The 21,457-nt window shown below is 45.8% G+C and overlaps 1 protein-coding gene across 8 annotated transcripts in view; it reads left to right on the top strand.

Moving 5' to 3' along the window:
* Window positions 1–19,962, top strand: part of ddo (D-aspartate oxidase) — a 158,549-nt gene extending 138,587 nt beyond the window's left edge. For 5 of the 8 annotated variants that reach the window (XM_072500010.1, XM_072500011.1, XM_072500014.1 and 2 more), the window contains exon 5: window positions 6,403–7,411. In XM_072500010.1, the coding sequence (XP_072356111.1) occupies window positions 6,403–6,961 (559 nt within the window). In that variant the 3' untranslated portion in view covers window positions 6,962–7,411. Of the gene's footprint in view, window positions 1–6,402; window positions 7,412–18,950 lie in introns of those variants that run through there. The other 3 variants (XM_072500017.1, XM_072500016.1, XM_072500009.1) reach the window with 3 other exon arrangements.
* Window positions 19,963–21,457: the final 1,495 nt, after the last annotated feature.

Genomic DNA, 21,457 nt, shown 5'->3' with positions numbered 1-21,457 from the left:
GAGATCTGAGTGCTCCTTAGCTGTTGAGTTGGGATAAAAGGTTCTTTTTCGGAATGGCAACCGGTGACGAGTGGTGTCCCGCAGGGTTCAGTGTTGGGGCCACAGCTGTTCTCTTTATATATTAACGATCTAGATGACGGGACTGGGGGCATTCTGGCTAAGTTTGCCGATGATACAAAGATAGGTGGAGGGGCAGGTAGTATGGAGGAGGTGGGGAGGCTGCAGAAAGATTTAGACAGTTTAGGAGAGTGGTCCAAGAAATGGCTGATGAAATTCAACGTGGGCAAGTGCGAGGTCTTGCACTTTGGAAAAAAGAATAGAGGCATGAACTATTTTCTAAACGGTGACAAAATTCATAATGCTGAAGTGCAAAGGGACTTGGGAGTCCTAGTCCAGGATTCTCTAAAGGTAAACTTGCAGGTTGAGTCCGTAATTAAGAAAGCAAATGCAATGTTGTCATTCATCTCAAGAGGTTTGGAATATAAAAGCAGGGATGTACTTCTGAAGCTTTATAAAGCGCTAGTTAGGCCCCATTTAGAATACTGTGAGCAATTTTGGGCCCCACACCTCAGGAAGGACATACTGGCACTGGAGCGGGTCCAGTGGAGATTCACACGGATGATCCCAGGGATGGTAGGCCTAACATACGATGAACGTCTGAGGATCCTGGGATTATATTCATTGGAGTTTAGGAGGTTGAGGGGAGATCTAATAGAAACTTACAAGATAATGAATGGCTTAGATAGGGTGGATGTAGGGAAGTTGTTTCCATTAGCAGGGGAGACTAGGACCCGGGGGCACAGCCTTAGAATAAAAGGGAGTCACTTTAGAACAGAGATGAGGAGAAATTTCTTCAGCCAGAGAGTGGTGGGTCTGTGGAATTCATTCCCACAGAGGGAGGTGGAGGCCGGGACGTTGAGTGTCTTTAAGACAGAAGTTGATAAATTCTTGATTTCTCGAGGAATTAAGGGCTATGGAGAGAGAGCGGGTAAATGGAGTTTAAATCAGCCATGATTTAATGGCGGAGTGGACTCGATGGGCCGAATGGCCTTACTTCCGCTCCTATGTCTTATGGTCTTATGGTAACGTCCTGGCAGTCACAGACCCGAACTAGTGGGATCAAGGCCCGCCAGAAGTCTTCGATGGACTCACCAGGTAGTTGAGCATGAGTTGCGAGCGCGTGCCTGGCGAAGAGCGTGTTCGTCTTCTGCTCGTAATTGTCCTTGAGTCGAGTCATGGCTTCGGCGTATTTTGGCGCATCCTAAATCAGTGGGAAGACTTTGGAGCTGGGCCTGGAGTATAAGATCTGGATCTTCTGAGCCTCTGGAACAGGGGTCGGCGCCGCGTTGATATACGCTTCAAAACAAGCTAGCCAGTGCTGGAAGTCCTTTCTGGTGTCGCTTGCGTGTGGATCCAGCTGCAGTCGTTCTGGTTTAATCCGGAGGTCCATCTTCTGAATCTGATACTAATGAATTGAGGCACGATCAATTTGACTGGAGACGAAGTTGAATCCAAACTGAAGCTTTTTTAATATCAGATGTGTGGCCTCCCACAGCAGCTGGTGAAATGGCTGCGTGCTGGAGGCCACGCATATTTATACCCCGCCTCCTGGGCAGAGCTAGCATGCAGGGGCCACAGGTGAACCTGTAGTGCAGGTTCTACCGTACAACCCTTAATATAGGAACACAGTGGTTTACCACAATGAGAAATATAGAGAAGAAAGACAAAGGGACACAGAGGCAATCAATCTAGTAGAGGTCGCTGAACCCAGCAATGGGAATCTGAACTACCTCAAACCTGAAGCCCGCAGAATCGGAAGGTGATGCACAATCAATGACCACTAAAACGAGGCTGTAGTACAACTGAAGACTTTAATAAGCTAGATGTTTCCCCCAGCAGCTCAGGTACAGAATGAGGGCTGCTGGGGCTTCACGGGTTCTTATACCCTGCCAATCAGGGCGGAGCTATTATGCACTCTGGCCAATGGCAAGCATATAGGTTCTACCAATGGTACTTCAGACTCTCAGGTACCGTAATACCTATAATACCACATTCACCCCCTGTTAAAAAAAATGTCCGGCGGGGGTGGTGGCCAGCAACTACAAAACATAACATGGTATAATTAGTTATGGAGGTACCGTAATACCTCCGTATAGTGTTTAGTAACTATTTACAAGTTTTGTAGCTATGTACATTTGATGGTTTATATTTACAGATTACAGTTAAAATGAAGCAATCAGTCGATTGGGGGCCCTGGTCATCCTCTGTGATCGTCGGAGCCCCAGTGGTGACTCTGGTGGAGGCTCGGGTTTCTGTGACTCCGGGAGTGTGGCTTCGATCTCCATGGCAGCTTCGTCACCCCTAGACGGCGCTGGTGGGGAAAACGGCTGGCCTGGGGAGGGAGCGCCTGCTGGGGGGGCGTCGGTGGGTGGGGGGGCCTAGGCAGGGGCGGCGGAAGGACCGATCTTCCTGTAAGGTGCTGCGGTGGAGGGGAGGGTGAGACTGGTGGCTGGAATGTACGTGGAGTTCCGGCGGGCGCCCGGTAGGGAGACCGTATCTTGTCGGCCGTCGGGGTACGCCACGTAGGCGTACTGGGGGTTAGCATGGAGCAGATGGACCCTCTCGACCAACGGGTCCGACTTGTGCGCCCGCACGTGTTTTCGGAGCTGGATGGGTCCGGGTGCTGCCAGCCAGGTCGGGAGCGAGGTCCCAGAGGAGGACTTCCTGGGGAAGACAAGGAGACGTTCATGAGGTGTCTGATTGGTGGCTGTATAAAGTAGTGACTGGATGGAGTGGAGGGCATCCGGGAGGACTTCTTGCCAGCGGGAGACTGGGAGGTTCCTGGACCGTAGGGCCAGTAGGACAGCCTTCCAGACCGTTCCGTTCTCCCTCTCTACCTGTCCGTTACCCCGGGGGTTGTAACTGGTCGTCCTGCTCGAGGCGATGCCCTTGCTGAGCAGGAATTGACGCAGTTCGTCGCTCATAAAGGAGGACCCCCTATCGCTGTGTATGTAAGCGGGGAACCCGAACAGTGCAAAGATGCTGTGGAGGGCCTTGATGACAGTGGAGGCGGTCATGTCTGGGCAGGGGATGGCGAATGGGCACCGGGAGTACTCGTCAATCACGTTCAGAAAGTACGTGTTGCGGTCGATGGAGGGGAAGGGGGCCTTTGAAGTCCATGCTGAGGCGTTCAAAGGGGCGGGAAGCCTTTTTCAGGTGCGCTCTCTCTGGCCGGTAGAAGGCAGTTTGCAGTCCCTGGTGGCTGTCCTGACCTCCTCGATGGAGTAGGGTAGGTTGCGGGTCTTGACGAAATGGAAAAAGCGAGTGACCCCCGGGTGGCAGAGGTCCTCGTGGAGGGCTCGGAGGCGGTCCACTTGTGCGGTGGCACATGTGCCGCGGGACAGGGCGTCAGGAGGCTCATTTAGCTTCCCGGGACGATACAAGATCTTGTAGTTGTAGGTGGAGAGTTCGATCCTCCACCGCAAGATCTTGTCGTTCTTCATCTTGGCCCGCTGTACATTATCGAACATGAAAGCCACTGACCGTTGGTCCGTGAGGAGAGTGAATCTCCTGCCGGCCAGGTAATGCCTCCAATGTCGCACAGCTTCTACTATGGCCTGGGCCTCCTTTTCGACTGAGGAGTGGCGGATTTCGGAAGCATGGAGGGTACGTGAGAAGAAGGCCACAGGTCTGCCCGCTTGGTTGAGGGTTGCCACCAGAGCTACGTCAGACACGTCGCTCTCGACCTGGAAGGGGAGGGACTCGTCGATGGCGTGCATCGTGGCCTTTGCAATGTCTGCTTTGATGCGGCTGAAGGCCTGGCGGGCCTTTATCGACAGGGGAAAAACTGTGGTTTGGATCAGGGGACGGGCCTTGTCTGCGTAGTTGGGGACCCACTGGGCGTAGTAGCTAAAAAACCCTAGGCAGCGCTTCAGGGCCTTGGAGCAGTGAGGGAGGGGGAACTCCATAAGGGGGCGCATGCATTCAGGGTCGGGGCCAATAACTCCATTTCACACTACGTAGCCGAGAATGGCTAGATGGTCGGTGCTAAAAACGCATTTATCCTTATTGTACGTTAGGTTAAGGATCTTTGCAGTCTGGAGGAATTTTCTGAGGTTGGTGTCGTGGTCCTGCTGGTCGTGGCCGCAGATGGTGACATTATCGAGATACGGGAATGTTGCCCGTAAACCGTACCGGTCAACCATTCGGTCCATCTCTCATTGGAAGACCGAGACCCCGTTAGTGACACCAAAGAGAACCCTTAAGAAGTGGTAAAGCCGCCCATCTGCCTCAAAGGCAGTGTATTTGAAGTCACTAGTGCGGATGGGGAGCTGGTGGTAGGCGGACTTGAGATCCACCATGGAGAAGACCTTATAATGCGAGATCCTGTTTACCAGGTCGGCTATACGGGGGAGAGGGTACGCATCCAGCTGCGTAAACCTGTTGATGGTCTGACTGTAGTCGATGACCATCCTATGCTTCTCCCCGGTCTTTACCACCACTACTTGAGCTCTCCAGGGGCTGTTACTAGCTTCAATGACCCCTTCCCTCAGTAGCCTTTGGACCTCTGATCTAATAAAGATCCGGTCCTGGGCACTGTAGCATCTGCTCCTGGTGGCGACGGGTTTGCAATCCGGGGTGAGGTTCGCAAACAGGGAAGGCAGGTCGTCCTTAAGGGTCACGAGGCCGCAGACAGTAAGGGCCGGCGAATTAGAAGGTCAGACTTTGAAGGTTACACTGGAAGTCTAAACCCAGGAGTGTAGCCTTGCAGAGGTGGGGAAGGACGTAGAGCCTGTAATTTTTAAACTCCCTTCCCTGGACCACGCTGCCCAGAGGGCTGCTGCGCAGTCGGGAACGTAGGCGCGGGCGTTCCTGGAGGCCACGTCCAGGGAGTCTGCAAGGGCCCGTGCCTTCCTAAGACCCAGGGTGTCTTTCTCTAACAGGCCCTGGCGGATTTGAGATGAAAGCATACCTGCCACGAAAGCGTCCCGTACTAAGAGTGCCGTGTGCTCGCTCGCCGAAACTTGCGGGCAGCCACATCAGGACTGCGCGGTAGAATTCCTCCAATGATTCCCCAGGGGTTTGCCGTCTTGTTGCAAGCAGGTGCCGGGCGTAGACCTGGTTTACCGGGCGAATATAGTGTCTTTTTAGCAGCTCGATTGCCGCATCGAAGTCTTACGCTGCCTCGATGTGGGTGTAGATCTCCGGGCTCACCCTTGACTGCAGGGCGTGCAGTTTCTGCTCTCCCGTGGGTGCGTTTACTGCCGTCTCGAGGTACCCTTTAAAACACGCCAGCCAGTGTTTAAAGATCGCCGCTGAGTTCGCTACGTGGGGGCTAAGTTGCAGACACTCCGGCTTGATTCAAAGCTCCATCCTTTCTTCTTAAAATCTAGCTTATTAAATTGATGCACGATCAATGACCACTAAAGCGAGGTTGTAGTACAACTGAAGGCTTTAATAAGCTAGATGCTTCCCCCAGCAGCTCAGGTACAGATTGAGGGCTGCTGGGACGGCACGGGTTCTTATACCCCGCCTATCAGGGCGGAGCTATTATGCACTCTAGCCAATGGCAAGCATATAGGTTCTACCAATGGTACTTCAGCCTCTCGGGTACCGTAATACCTATAATACCACAGAAGGTTAACCGTGAAAAGTTCAGACAAACAGGGATGGTGCAGTCTCTGTATATTATTCACCTTTACTGCAGCAGTTCGGCAGGTCAGGGTGATCACATCTGTTGCTGCATTCAGTCACCTACTATCTGTAAAATAAAGCTTCTCAATGGCTTTTATCTGCCCTCATCTGACTGAACTGTTTCACTTTGCTTTTGTATGAGAGAAACAAACATGAAGGCGTGGATGATCTCCAGTGCAGATTACAAGTGCGTACTACTGTTACAGCCCCAGCGCATGCTAATTGTATGATGAGGTATTCAGCAGTACAGACACAGCCTTGACAGTAAGATGTGGGATCATTACAGGAGTCACCACCGTACCCTTGAGAATATCTAAGGCAGGTTTGAAATTTCAAACACTTGAATGCCTGGGTTTGACCCGCCTCTGATCCTTTTCTGGTTCTGATGTTATTTAGCTCATTAGAGATCATCTTTGACTGTGCGTGTCGACCATTATTTTTCCAAATGTCACTTTCACCCAGTGCTTGTAGTTGATAACAGGCAGGGAAGTAATGGAGAGATATCAGGAGCTGCAGGGAAGGGGAGGCAAGTGGGAAGAGGCACAAATCCTTGTCAGTCAAGTGACAAGTAATGTAATCCCTGGTAGGCTTTACAGACTAGAGAGGGAAACCTGTCTGATCCTTTCCTCTTTATCCACTAATCTATTGACTATTACCGACTGTAGAATTCTCTTTGTGTGTTGATGAAGTTTGAATTATTAATTTCAGGTTAAAGAATGCTGGCGGCCGATTACGGTCTGCGAAGATCAGGGATTTCTGGGAACTCGACGGAACGTTTGACATCATTGTGAACTGTTCAGGTATTGGAGCCAGGGCACTTACTGGAGATACAAAATTATATCCAGTCAGGGGCCAAATCCAGAAGGTTCATGCACCTTGGCTGAAACACTTTTTCTGTATAAATGGCAGGACCACTTACGCATTCCCAGGAATCACCAGCGTTATCTTGGGTGGAACAAGGCAGAAAGGCGATTGGTGCACGTCAGCCGACCCAAACGACAGCAAGGCAATTTTCGAGGCGTGCTGTCGTTATGAACCAAGTCTCAAGCTCTCTCGTAAGTTATTTGAAGGAGTGGGTCTGAGGCCTACTCGGGCAGTGTTGAGGCTGGAAAAGGAGAAGCTGGAGCGTGACGGCCGTCAGATGCTCTTGGTGCACAATTACGGTCACGGGGGGGCTGGGGTTTCCTTCCACTGGGGAACGGCGAAGGAAGCTGCCCAACTGGTGCGGGACTATGTCAGAAATATGAGATGTCAGCCCAAACTGTAAACACCAAGACACTGAACCAGCTCTCGATTATGGCAACTTTGGTGTCAAAATAAACAACACATTAGCAGAGGTGATTCTGTAAACGCCTGTAGTGACCTTTCCGGGTAATCCAGCTCATAGATTATAAACACAATGATCACAGAATTTACAATTTGGAAATCAAATTTGCTTGGAAAAGTATTCTGAGGTGGCATTGTGCGTGTTTCTACAGCAATTCGGTGCTGTGATTAATTTGGATAATAAGGTGGAAATTTACAAACCAAATGCATGTCAGCTTTTTAAATTTAATCATTGATGATTGTTTTACTTTGATGTCAGAACTTCTGCATTTCTAATTTGTATCTTCTGCCTTAACGCATTGTTTTAATGGCTTTGTATGCGGTGAGGAGGTGGGAATTTAACAAATGTGTTCAATATTTTCAATAAAATATTAAATTATTAACCAGTAAAGTGACAATCGTCAATGGATTACAAGAACCAGCACTTCCAGCTGCAAGAGTTAATCAGATACCCTTCTCAGTGTTAGCCTCAGATGAAGAGCGCTGGGGTATGTTGTATCAGTTTGAAGCAAAGGCATGGGGCTGGATTCTCCGTCGGCCAGTGCCGGAATCGGGAAACGTGGTTGGGCGGAGAATCATTTTTGATGCCAAGTGCGTGGCGGGCGCCGGTTTCACGCCAAATCGCAATTCTCGGTCACCTCATCATCAATGCATTCCACTCCGCACGTACAGTAAACACCATTGGCATCTCATTCGCGGGTCTGACCCGGTATTCTCAGGGCCTCGGCGATTCTCTGCTTCCACTGGGGCGAATTCCCAACGGCGAGGTTCACTTGTACTTTTGAAAATCGGGAAACAGGCACGCGGCTGATGAGGGAGAGAGAGGAGGTAGGACACGGAGAGGCGTGACCATGGGTTGCCGGTCCTGGCACTGAAATCCCGATCGTATCATACCTGTTTAAGTCTATTTGCGCAATTAGTTCATCCGCTTTATTGTGAATACTCCGCGCGTTAAGGCACATCGCCTTTAAGATTGTCTTTTTAACATTACTTGTCTCGCTCCCAATATTTGTCACTGTGGCCCTGTTTGAATCTGGCCCTGGGTTTCTCTGCCTATCATTTTTCTAATTCCCATTTCTGTCTTTTGTTTTTGTCCTTGTTTTCTTCTCCTCTGACTCCTTGTATCGGTTCCCCCAACCCTGCCATTTTAGTTTAAACCCTCCCGAACCACTCTGTCTCCCCCACACACTGTGACCTCTCACCCCGCTATTTCCCTGAGCCCTGGGGCGCTGTAGGGCAGCTTCAGCTGGTTCCTGCATTGGACCATTTAGGGCCTAAATTATGAACCCAATTCTCTAAATTTATATACCAATTTTCAATTACAGGGCGATTTAGTGTGGTCAAACCACCTCCCCTGCACATCTTTGGGTTTGTGGGGTTGAAACCCACATAGACTCGGGGAGCACGTGCAGATTCCACACGGGGAGTGACCCGGGGCCGGGATGAAACCCGGGTCTTTGGCACCGTGAGGAAGCAGTGCTAATCACTGCGCCACCGTGCCGCCCGTGAAAGGATCCTTTCAATAAGAAACTTTGGCGGCATATTGGGGAATGTCGGAAAAACATTCCCTATAAAATTCCGATCCTGGAGATATTTAAATGAACTCGAATCCGCGAGCCCCTATTTCACTGTTAACTCCTCCAAGCTGGCAAACCGCCCTTCCAAAAACAAGACTCCTAGTCTCTCCAGCCACTTCCTTCCCCACTCCCTAAACAAGGCGGCAAGCCTCGCCTGCTCAAATACGTGGCTGGCACAAAGAGGGGCCAACTTCGACAGAGACCCGGACTTAAAATGTTGCCTGAACTGTCTCCATATTCTCAAGGTGGATAATTGTTTTCTGGAAGAAATTCAAACCTGTTGTTTGGAAAGGGGAACAGAGTATTAATAACAAGTCTTACACCAGTAAGAGTGCCATGTGCTGGGCTACACCTTTGAAAAGGGGTTTCTGGTTTTACTTGGATTTTGTTACTGAATTGGAACAGTTAAGGGGAAATTCATTAAGGGTTATACATAGCTTACCGTAGTTGTGATGGGTCTTTATGTTTGTAGTTGAAAAATGTTCTGACTGCGTGTTTATAAAAACGTTAACTAAATTTGTAGAATAAAGCTTTTTTTTAAATTAAAAGCGCCTTAGAACTCTGTTGACTAACACCTGAAAGGCAGGCTCCTGTGCTCATCGTAACTAAAACCAATAAACAGTTGTACATCAGGTGAACTCCATGATATACTTTGGAGTTTTCTAAACCCTGGCCCATAAAACTTTGTAAAACTATCCTATGAATTCGAGGAATCCTACCCGCCCATATAAAAGCTGCTATCAACCTAGTGACTCTCCCAAAAAAGGATTTAGGGAGGAAGACATTGAAAAAGAAATAAAAACCACGGAAGAATATTCATTTGGACTGGAGCTTGCCCACCAAGGACAGGGGAAGGTTATCCCACTTTGCAGACCAGACTTATTCTTACTCACCAGACTGGCATAATCCAATTTATGGTACAGGGCCCTATCCCGGGCCATTCAGACACCCAGATACCTGAAGCTTTATCTGGCAAGGCGAATGGAAAGCACCCCCGGGTTTGCTCCCCTCCCTCTGGGGCCCTCCGGGAAATACTCGTTTGCAGATTCAACTTTTATCCTGGAAAAGAACCAAAGCTCTTCAGAAGCTCCATTGTACCATCCATAGTGGGGACTGGGTCTGTCACATAAAGCAGTAAGTTGTCTGCCTACAGGGACACCCTATGCTCCATCCTACAATTATGTCTTTCCACTTTCTCAAAGCCCTTGAAGCAATAGACAGACACTCACTCGCCAATACAAATAGGAGGGGAGACATCGGACACCCCTGTCTCATTCCCCTACCCAGTTGAAAGTACTCTGAACTCAAAGTGTTGGCTGATGGGGCATTATACAGTGGACGTATCCAGGAAACAAACTTTGGTCCAAAACTAAATATCTACACAACTGTAAACAGGTACCTTTGCTGCACCTTTTCAAATGCCTTTTCGGCATCCAAAGACATAACCACCTCTGGCTCAGGCCCCACAGGAGGGGAGAGAACTGCGTTAAACAGTCGGCAGGCGTTCGGCAACAGTTGCCAGCCCTTAACAAATCCGGTCAGATCTTCACCGATCACCCCAGGGAGACTGGGCTCCAACCTCATCGCTATCCCTTAGCCAATAACTTGGTATCACCAATCAGCAACGCAATATGACGGTATGACCCACATTCCACAGGATACTTATTCTTTTTCACCAGAATGCTTGCATTAGTGTCACCGGAAGGGAGTTCCAGATCAAAGACATGTCCACCAGCAATTGGACCAACTGATTGGCAAACGTCTTATAAAACACCACCGGATATGCACCCGCTCTTCTGACGCTCTTCACTTACTTCCCTATCCATGTGCACTTTGTGCGATATAATCTCCTCTCCGATAACCGCTTTCAGGGCCTCCACAATGTGGTGGGAGAGATAGACCCCTTCCCATTGAAACCTACAAACTCATCTATAGCCTTAGAAATGCAAAACTCCATATCAGCAGGTAGCCCTATATCTAGGGCAGGTTTACCGACCAGCGTGCCGGGTGTTTCTCTGTGTAATTTCCCGTTGTCAGCACCCCTCGTCGCTGGGAAACCAGTGTGAACAGTCGGTAAATCCCGCCCCGACCTCCACACCTGACGTTGAATAGGGCCCACCTCTAAAACCAAGTCATCCAAGTGCGGAGCATGGTCTGAAATGACTATAGCCGAATATTCTGCTTTACGTACCCCAGGAAGAAGCGATCTGCATCAAAAAGAAGTCTATGCTGGGGTATACCTTATGAACTGGGTAAAAGAATGCGAATTCTTTATCCCCTGGATGCATGAACCACCACGGGTCCACCCTCCATCTCTTCCATAAACGCGAACAGTGCCTTCTCTAACCCTGGAGGAGCCAACAGCTTCAGCTTAGAATGGTCTAATTTCAGTTCCAGAACACAGTTTTAATCTCCCCCCCCAGGATTAGCTCGTGTGTGTTCACATCAGGAATTAAGACTTTATGATTGCCTCATCTGTCCCAAATCGGGGCATATACATCCACCAATACCACCAACTTACCCACCTACTAACAATCACATACCTGCCACCCAGGTCTGCCACGACCCTGTCCTCTAAAAAACGAACCCGCTTGTTAACTAAAATTGCCACCTCCCTGGGTCCGACTGTCACAGTCCAAGTGAAATATCTAGCTCACTGACTCCCTCCGGAGTCTGGTCCCTCACTTGCAAGCGAGTCTCTTGCAAAATCACCACATCAGCCTTTAGATTCCTGAGGTGAGCAAAAATCCTCAACCTTTTTACTGCCCCCCCCCACCCCGCCCCCATACGTTCCATGTGACGAACCCAATTGGGAGTCTCTCAACCTCCTCCTCAATCCGGAGTCAGCCATATACACCATGAAGGATTATCCTGCACCTACACCAAATATATTAATAATGTTCTTTATTATTGTCACAAGTAGGCTTACATTACTAGTGCAATGAAGTTACATTAACACTGCAATATAGTTACTGTGAAAAGCCCCTAGTCGCCACATTCCAGCGCCTGTTCGGGTACTGAGGAAAAATTCAGAATGTACAATTCACCTAACAAGTATGTCTTTCGGGACTTGTGGGAGGAAACTGGAGCACCCGGAGGAAACCCACGCAGACACTGGGAGAAGGTGCAGATTCCGCACAGACAGTGAGCCAAGCCGGATATCCCTCGCAATCCCTGCTAAGCACAGGTTTGCATGGCAAGGGAAGTGACTTGCCTCAAGGCTTGCGCAAATCAGAGGTGATTCATCTCTGGTGAGAGAACAGTTTCTCAAATAGAGAATTCAGTCCAATATATTAAATGAGTTGGACGAGGGAAGTGAATGTACTATTTCCGAGTATGCGGTTGACACAAAAATAGGTGAGACGGCAAGTGGTGAGGATGATACAAAGTGTCTACAGAGTGATATAGACAGGTGAGTGGTCAAAAACTTGGCAGATGTAATATAGTGTAGGAAAATGGGTAGGAAGAATAAAGGAGCTGAATATTATTTAAACGGAGAAAGACTGCAGAAAACGTTAGCACAGAGGGATAATAATAATAATCTTTATTGTCACAAGTAGGCTTACTGTTATGGACCAGTGTTTAGAGAACCCCAAAGTGTATCATGGAGTTCACCTGACCCACGTCTTTTAATAGATGGTGGTTATGGGGAGCACACGGTCCACTCTACAGGTGTGGTGCAAACAGAGCTTTACAGTACTTTTAAATTAAAACAATGTTTATTCTATGAACTCAAGTTAACCTTTTTGAAACATACAGTGAACATCTTAGCAACCATCAATTCAAATACAACCCCCAAAGAATACAACACTAAGTAATCCTTAATAACTTCCCAAAGAACATCCAGAAGACAAAAGAAAAACCTTTTAACAGAAGCACATTAGGTTTACATTCACTGCTGAGAACATTTATAATTCTGAATTCACCGAATGATCAAGAGATAGTATTTTCATGGCAGAGAGATCAACAGTACACCTGCTCTGCCTGGCTTCAGCTCCAACACTGAAAACGAAACTAAAACACACCCTGCAGTAAACAGCCTCAAACGAAAGTAAAAAACTGACAGACAGCCCAGCTCCACCCACTCTCTGACATCACTGCAGTAGTAAACACCCATTTCTTAAAGGTACTCTCACTACAGATATTTATATACACACCCATTTATAAACACCCATTTATAAACACCCATTTCTTAAAGGTACTCTCACATGACACCTCCCCCCAGAAAAAAAACCATCAACTTCAAAATTGTTTCATTTTTCACCTTTTCACTATCCTTTAAGAAATGCACACAGTAAATATACATTTTTGTTTAAAAAAAAACAACACACGCAAACATTTTTCCCCATTCTTCTTCCAACTGAAATCTTTCTCGATTGACAGTCTCTTTGACCAATAAAGTCTCTGCACGATCTGTCCATTTCTCTACACGTCAGCATTTCTCTTTAAAGTCAGATACTTTAGTTCAATCTGATCGCAGAGTCCTTTGTAATTCTCCAACGCAGGAGCAATGGTTATCACAGCTTTCAGGCCGTCAAATGCCTGTTGAAAGTCCGCTGTCCACTGAAATTTGCAACGTTTCTTCAGCAAAGTCCATCAGTGGAGCAATCACGCTACAAACCCTTTGCACAAATGTCCGATCAAATCCACTCATGCCAAGAAATTATTTCCCTTCGTCTTGAGGGTATCGGAAACTCCTCAAGGAAAGTGACTTGGGCTTTTCCAAATTCAGCTTTGGCTAGGTTTATCACCAGACCCGCCTCCTGAAGTCGATCGAATAACTCCATCAGATGTTTCAAATGTTCTGTCCATGTCTGGCTGAAAATTACCAGATTGTCGATGTATACCACACAATTGGGTAATCCTGAAACGACTTTGTTAGTTAACCGTTGAAATGTGACTGGGGCGTTTTTCATGCCAAATGGCAAAACTTTGAATTGGTATATACCATCTGGAGTCACGAAAGCTGAAATCTCCTTCGCTCTTTCAGATAATGGTACCTGCTAGTAACCTTTAAGTAAATCCAGTTTGGAATTAAATGCTGATTGTCCCACTTTCTCAATGCAATCCTCCAAACTTGTGAAAGGATAAGAGTCCGTTCTTGTAACTGCATTAACCTTTCTATAGTCCACACACAACCGTTGGGTACCGTCTGGTTTTGGTACCATCACTATGGGTGAGCTCCATTGGCTGCAACCCACTTCAATTATGCCATTTTTAAGCATACTCTCAATCTCTTTGTTAACCTGTGCCAATTTTAAAGGGTTAAGTCTATGTGGATGTTGTTTGATTGGAACAGCATTTCCCACATCTACATCATGTATAGCCATTTTAGTACTTCCCAATTTATCTCTACAAACTTGCCCATGTGATATCAATAACTCTTTCAGGTCAGTTTATTTTTCGTCTGGAAGGTAACACAACAATTTATCCCAAATTTTAAGAACGACCTCGTTTTCCAATTTAATTTGAGGTATTTCAAATTCATGGTCATCTGGATTTGGTTCGTCACTTTGAGTTAGAATCATTAAAACCTTCCTTTTTCTCTCCTTCCCTTTCAAAGTGCCGTTTAAGCATATTCACATGACACACTCGGTGAGTCTTCCTTCTATCTGGTGTTTTTAACCACATAATTCACCTCACTTACTTTCCTTTCAATCTGATAAGGTCCACAAAACCTTGCTTTTAAAGGTTCACCTACCACTGGTAACAATACTAAAACTTTATCTCCACTGGCAAAACTACAAACTTTGGATTTCTTGTCCGTTACCCATTTTATCACATTTTGTGCAACTTTTAAATATTGTCTAGCCAATTCATCTGCTCAATTTAATTGTTCCCTAAAATTTGACACGTAATCCAATAATGTAAGTTCCGATTTCTCACTCACCAATTTTTCCTTAATCAATTTAAGTGGTCCCCTTACCTCATGACCAAAAATTAGTTCAAAAGGACTGAATTTGGTTGACTCATTTGGTGCATCCCTAATTGCAAACAGTACAAATGGAATTCCTTTATCCCAATCCTCTGGATAATTGTGACAATAAGCCCTCAACATTGTCTTTAATGCCTGAAGCCACCTTTCTAATGCTCCCTGCGATTCTGGGTGGTATGCAGTTGATTTAAATTGTTTTATTCCTAAACTATCCATAACTTCTTTGAATAACCTTGAGGTCAAATTTGATCCTTGATCTGATTGTATTTCTGTGGGTAGTCCATTTCTAGTGAAGAATTTAAATAACTTCTCCACAATCGTTTTAGCTGTAATATTGCTTACTGGAATGGCCTCTGGAAACCTAGTAGACACATCCATTATAGTCAAAAGATATTGATTCCCACTTTTCGTTTAAGGAAGTGGTCTTACACAATCATTTAGGACCCCTTGTAAAAGGTTCCTCAAATACTGGAATGGGTATTAAGGGCACTGGTTTTATCACTGCTTGAGGTTTCCCTATCACTTGACAAGTGTGACATGATTGACAAAATTTAACTACATCTTTATGTAGTCCAGGCCAATAAAAATGTTTTTGAATTTTAGCTTGAGTTTTCCTTATTTCCAAATGACCTCCTACTGGTACCTCATGTGCAACTCACAACACCTCCTTTCTATACCCGACCGGCAATACTATTTGATGAACTTCTGCCCACAGTTTCATCTGCCTGCATATGTAAAGGTCTCCATTTTCTCATCAAGACATCACTTTTACGGTAATAACACTCTGGTATACTCTCAGATTCCTCTTCCATGTATGCTTTCTGATACATCCGTTTTATTTCTACATCTTTCTGTTGTAACTCCACCAATTTTTCTGAACTACAAATATCCGCCTCATCCTCCACCTGTTCTTGTTCTTTTCTAACCGTCTGATCAAAAATCGTTTCTGATAATTGCACTTCAACTTTATCTTCACTCTTTGATTTCTCCTCTTGTCGTACCTGTGACTTTGCGACCTTGTTACTACAGAATCCGGAAAAATCCCAGTATATTCGTCCTTCAACACTTCAGTTGTCTGATTTTCCACTGGCTTATCAACCACAGTAGGCATCACTGCCACCTGCGATCCAGCTACATCATTACCCAAGATAAACTGTATTACTGGACAAGATAGTTTCTCTACTGCCACTTCACCACTCTTCACTGGACTTTCCAACCTTACCTTATATAATGGAACACACTTCTCACCCTGAATTCCACATATTACCTCCTTTTCTGGCAACATTCTTCCCAAAGTACAGAACTCCTCATCTCTTACCATTAAAGATTGACTAGCCTCTGTATCTCTTAAAATTGTGACTTCTTTGCCTGCTACTTCTGGCACACATGAGTAAACTTTACCCACACAAGTAAATTCTTTAAAGATATCTGGTACCTTCTTATCAATCACCTCTTGATCAGGCGGTACAGCCTTTTGCACCTCCTTCGCTTCCCTTGGGCTTTCCTTTACCACTCTAACAAACCCCACTATCTTATCCTGTTTGACCACATCAGCTTTCCCAGTGCTTTTCTTCAACGACCAACACTGTGACTTCACATGGTCTAGTTTATTACAGTGAAAACATTTGAAACTTTTCATTTCTTTTCCAACTCCTGGATTTCTTTTTTAATCTGAGGTACAGTCTCCTTATTATCTCCCATCAGATCACCTTTGAAATGAATGAAAATCGCTTATTGTCACAAGTAGGCTTCAAATGAAGTTACTGTGAAAAGCCCCTAGTCGCCACATTGCGGCGCCTGTTCGGGGAGGCTGGTATGGGAAATGAACCGTGCTGCTGGCCTGCCTTGGTCTGCTTTCAAAGCCAGCGATTTAGCCCTGTGCTAAACAGCCCCTGCCTCTACCACTTGAGTATTTCTCTTTTCCCCAGTTTCTATTCCTCAGGCTGAAACTGATGTCGGAAACCAAGCTTTGATTTATGAACTAATTCATAATCATCTGCCATTTCTGCTGCTAACCTCGCAGTTTTACCCTTCTGCTCTTCCACATGAGTTCTCACTACATCAGGAATTGAATTTTTAAACTCCTCCAAAAGTATAATTTCTCAGAGAGCATCATACGTTTGGCCTATTTACAAAGCCATTTCCACCGATTTAAAATTACTCTGATTCTTTCAAACTCCATGTATGTTTGACCAAATTCTTTCCTTAAATTTCTAAACCTTTGTCTGTAGGCTTCAGGCACTAGTTCATATGCACCTAAGATGGATTTTTTCAGCTCTCATATGTCCCAGATACCTCTCCGGTTGTGATGCAAACACTTCACTCGCTCTACCTACCAACTTTGTTTGAATCAGTACTACCCACATGTCCGGTGGCCACTTCATTTGTTTAGTCACCTTCTCAAATAAAATGAAAAAGGCTTCCACCTCCTGCTCATCAAACCTTGGCAATGCTTGGACATATTTAAATAGATCCCCATCAAGCCTTCGACTTTGACGCTCTATCTCACTATCCTCATCACTATCCTCCAACTGTAATTCCCCTTTACGTCTGCCAATTTTAACTGACTCTCATGTTTCATGGCCGTTTTCCGAAGTTCAAACTCGCTCTCTCTTTTCTTTCCCTCTCTCTTTCTCTCTCTCTTTCTTTTTTCCCTGATCTGTATCTCCCTTTCTCTTTCTTTTTTTCTGCTTGGGCTATTCTTTCTGCTTCCTTGCTTCTCTCTCTTTTTCTTTTTCCTCTCTAGTTCTTATGTATTCAAGCTGCTTTAATTCTTTCTCATGTTCCATTTGTTTAATTTTTAACTGAACTTTAGCCATTTCCAATGAGTCAGACTGTATCTCAGACAATTTTAAATGCTTAGCCACCGCCATAATGACCTCATCTTTTCACATTTTGTCAGGTAATGTTAACTGAAATGTTTTTGCCAAATCTAAAAGCCTATTTTAGTCTCTGTCTGTAAGGTACTGCCTGTAACTATCTCCACCCCCCAAAACTTCAGAGCCTCTGAAAGAGCCATTGTCCACATTACACTCCCTTCTTAAACTGAAATACCACACCTGAAAAGCACCCACAATATGCTCACCTCTCACTGTCTTTAAGTTCACTAAGCCAATCAAATAGATAGACTTTCATCCCCCTCGAGCCTCCAATTTGTTATGGGCCAGGGTTTAGAGAAGCCAAAGTGTATCATGGAGTTCACCTGACCCACAACTTTGAATAGATTGTGGTTATGGGAGCACACGGGCCCACTCTGCAGGTGTGATGCAACAGAAATCTACAGTACTTTTAAATTAAAACAATGTTGATTTATGAAACCAGTTAACACTTTATAAACCCACAGTAAACATCTTAACAACTATCAACACCAATAAATCCCCCAAAGAATACAGTACTCTCTAAGTAACTCTTAATCTTTCCTTGCAACATCCATAAGACAAAAAGAACCCTTTCTACAGAAAGACATCAGGTTTAACTTCACGACTAAGAACAGTTGCCACTTTGAAATCACCAAATGAACATGCATAAGCTTGCAGAGATTCATACACATCTTGCTGTGACTGCAGCTTCTCCAAAACTAAAATAAAACTAAACACACCCTGTAGTTGAGCCCAAAGTGAAAGTAAAAGCAGACAGACAGCCCAGCTCCACCCACACTCTGACATCACTGCAGTGATAAACACCCATTTCTTAAAGGTACACCCATTACAGCTATTTTATAAACACCCATTTCTTAAAGGTACTCTCACATGACACTGTAAAATAAAGCTTCTCAATGGTTTTTATCTGCCCTCATCTGACTGAACTGTTTCACTTTTCTTGTGTATGAGAGAAGCAAACATGAAGGCGTGGATGATCTCCAGTGCAGATTACAAGTGCGTACTACTGTTACAGCCCCAGCGCATGCTAATTGTATGATGAGATATTCAGCAGTACAGACAGAGCCTTGACAGTAAGATGTGGGATCACTTACAGGAGTCACCACCGTACCCTTGAGAATATCTAAGGCAGGTTTGAAATTTCAAACACTTGAATGCCTGGATTTGACCCGCCTCTGATCCTTTTCTGGTTCTGATGCTATTTAGCTCATTAGAGATTATCTTTGACTGTGCGTGTCGACCATTATTTTTTCAAATGTCACTTTCACCCAGTGCTTGTAGTTGATAACAGGCAGGGAAGTAATGGAGAGATATCAGGAGCTGCATGGAAGGGGAGGAAGACTTTTGGGGAAGAAAGTCAAGTGGGAAGAGGCACAAATCCTTGTCAGTCAAGTGACAAGTAATGTAATCCCTGATAGGCTTTACAGACTAGAGAGGGAAACCTGTGTGATACTTTCCTCTTTATCCACTAATCTATTGACTATTACCGACTGTAGAATTCTCTTTGTGTGTTGATGAAGTTTGAATTATTAATTTCAGGTTAAAGAATGCTGGCGGCCGATTACGGTCTGCGAAGATCAGGGATTTCTGGGAACTCGATGGAACGTTTGACATCATTGTGAACTGTTCAGGTATTGGAGCCAGGGCACTTACTGGAGATACAAAATTATATCCAGTCAGGGGCCAAATCCAGAAGGTTCATGCACCTTGGCTGAAACACTTTGTCCGTATAAATGGCGGGACCACTTACATCTATCCAGGAATCACCAGCGTTACCTTGGGTGGAACAAGGCAGAAAGGCGATTGGTGCACGTCAGTTGACCCAAACGACAGCAAGGCAATTTTCGAGGCGTGCTGTCGTTATGAACCAAGTCTCAAGCTCTCTCGTAAGTTATTTGAAGGAGTGGGTCTGAGGCCTACTCGGGCAGTGTTGAGGCTGGAAAAGGAGAAGCTGAAGCGTGACGGCCGTGAGATGCTCTTGGTGCACAATTACGGTCACGGGGGGGCTGGGGTTTCCTTCCACTGGGGAACGGCGAAGGAAGCTGCCCGACTGGTGCGGGACTATGTCAGAAATATGAGATGTCAGCCCAAACTGTAAACACCAAGACACTGAACCAGCTCTCGATTATGGCAACTTTGGTGTCAAAATAAACAACACATTAGCAGAGGTGATTCTGTAAACGCCTGTAGTGACCTTTCCGGGTTATCCAGCTCATAGATTATAAACACAATGATCACAGAATTTACAATTTGGAAATCAAATTTGCTTGGAAAAGTATTCTGAGGTGGCATTGTGCGTGTTTCTACAGCAATTCGGTGCTGTGACTAATTTGGATAATAAGGTGGAAATTTACAAACCAAATGCATGTCAGCTTTTTAAATTTAATCATTGATGATTGTTATTTTACTTTGATGTCAGAACTTCTGCATTTCTAATTTGTATCTTCTGCCTTAACGCATTGTTTTAATGGCTTTGTATGCGGTGAGGAGGTGGGAATTTAACAAATGTGTTCAATATTTTCAATAAAATATTAAATTATTAACCAGTAAAGTGACAATCGTCAATGGATTACAAGAACCAGCACTTCCAGCTGCAAGAGTTAATCAGATACCCTTCTCAGTGTTAGCCTCAGATGAAGAGCGCTGGGGTATGTTGTATCAGTTTGAAGCAAAGGCATGGGGCTGGATTCTCCGTCGGCTAATGCCGGAATAGGGAAACGTGATTGAGCGGAGAATCATTTTTGATGCCAAGTGCGTGGCGGGCGCCAGTTTCACGCCAAATCGCAATTCTTCGCCACCTCAACTGCGGCATCAATGCATTCCACTACGCACGTACAGTAAACACCGTTGGCATTTCAGTAGCGGCTCTGACCCGGTATTCTCAGGGCCTCGCCGATTCTCTTATGGAGAATACAATATAGCCTGGCAAGGCTCCCAAAATTATTGTTTTCTGCTACATTTAGTGCAACTTCATCCTGCAAAGGAGCCTTCTCATGGAGCAGGTAGCACCCATACGGCCAATGTCACTCTGCAGAACCAGGGGCAATGAGGGTGGTCAGTTGGTGCGTAACAAGATGGCCAGGGTAATGGAAGTCCATGATTTGGCACCTCCTGGGGGGTCACCCAGGAGACTTCACTCTCCATCTTGATGAAACATTCCATCATATTATGGTCGCTCATCCCCAGGGAGTCTCACACAACTGGATTACAAAGAACAAAGAAATGTACAGCACAGGAATAGGCCCTTCGGCCCTCCAAGCCCGTGCCGACCATGCTGCCCGACTAAACTACAATCTTCTACACTTCCTGGGTCCGTATCCCTCTATTCCCATCCTATTCATGTATTTGTCAAGATGCCCCTTAAATGTCACTGTCGTCCATGCTTCCACCACCTACTCCGGTAGCGAGTTCCAGGCACCCACTACCCTCTGTGTAAAAAACTTGCCTCGTACATCTACTCTAAACCTTGCCCCTCTCACATTAAACCTATGCCCCCTAGTAATTGGCCCCTTTACCCTGGGGAAAAGCCTCTGACTATCCACTCTGTCTATGCCCCTCATAATTTTGTAGACCTCTCTCAGGTCGCCCCTCAACCTCCGTCATTCCAGTGAGAACAAACCGAGTTTATTCAACCGCTCCACATAGCTAATGCCCTCCATACCAGGCAACATTCTGGTAAATCTCTTCTGCACCCTCTCTAAAGCCTCCACATCCTTCTGGTAGTGTGGCGACCAGAATTGAACACTATACTCCAAGTGTGGCGAAACTAAGGTTCTATACAGCTGCAACATGACTTGCCAATTCTTATACTCAATGCCCCGGCCAATGAAGGCAAGCATGCCGTATGCCTTCTTGACTACCTTCTCCACCTGTGTTGCCCCTTTCAGTGACCTGTGGACCTGTACACCTAGATCTCTCTGACTTTCAATACTCTTGAGGGTTCTACCATTCACTGTATATTCCCTACCTGCATTAGACCTTCCAAAATGCATTACCTCACATTTGTCCGGATTAAACTCCATCTGCCATCTCTCCGCCCAAGTCTC

Source organism: Scyliorhinus torazame, chromosome 4 (assembly GCF_047496885.1).
Source record: "Scyliorhinus torazame isolate Kashiwa2021f chromosome 4, sScyTor2.1, whole genome shotgun sequence".
Taxonomy (NCBI): Eukaryota; Metazoa; Chordata; class Chondrichthyes; order Carcharhiniformes; family Scyliorhinidae; genus Scyliorhinus; species Scyliorhinus torazame.
Note: the sequence above shows the minus strand (reverse complement) of the source record. Positions and strands in the feature narration are given on the sequence as shown.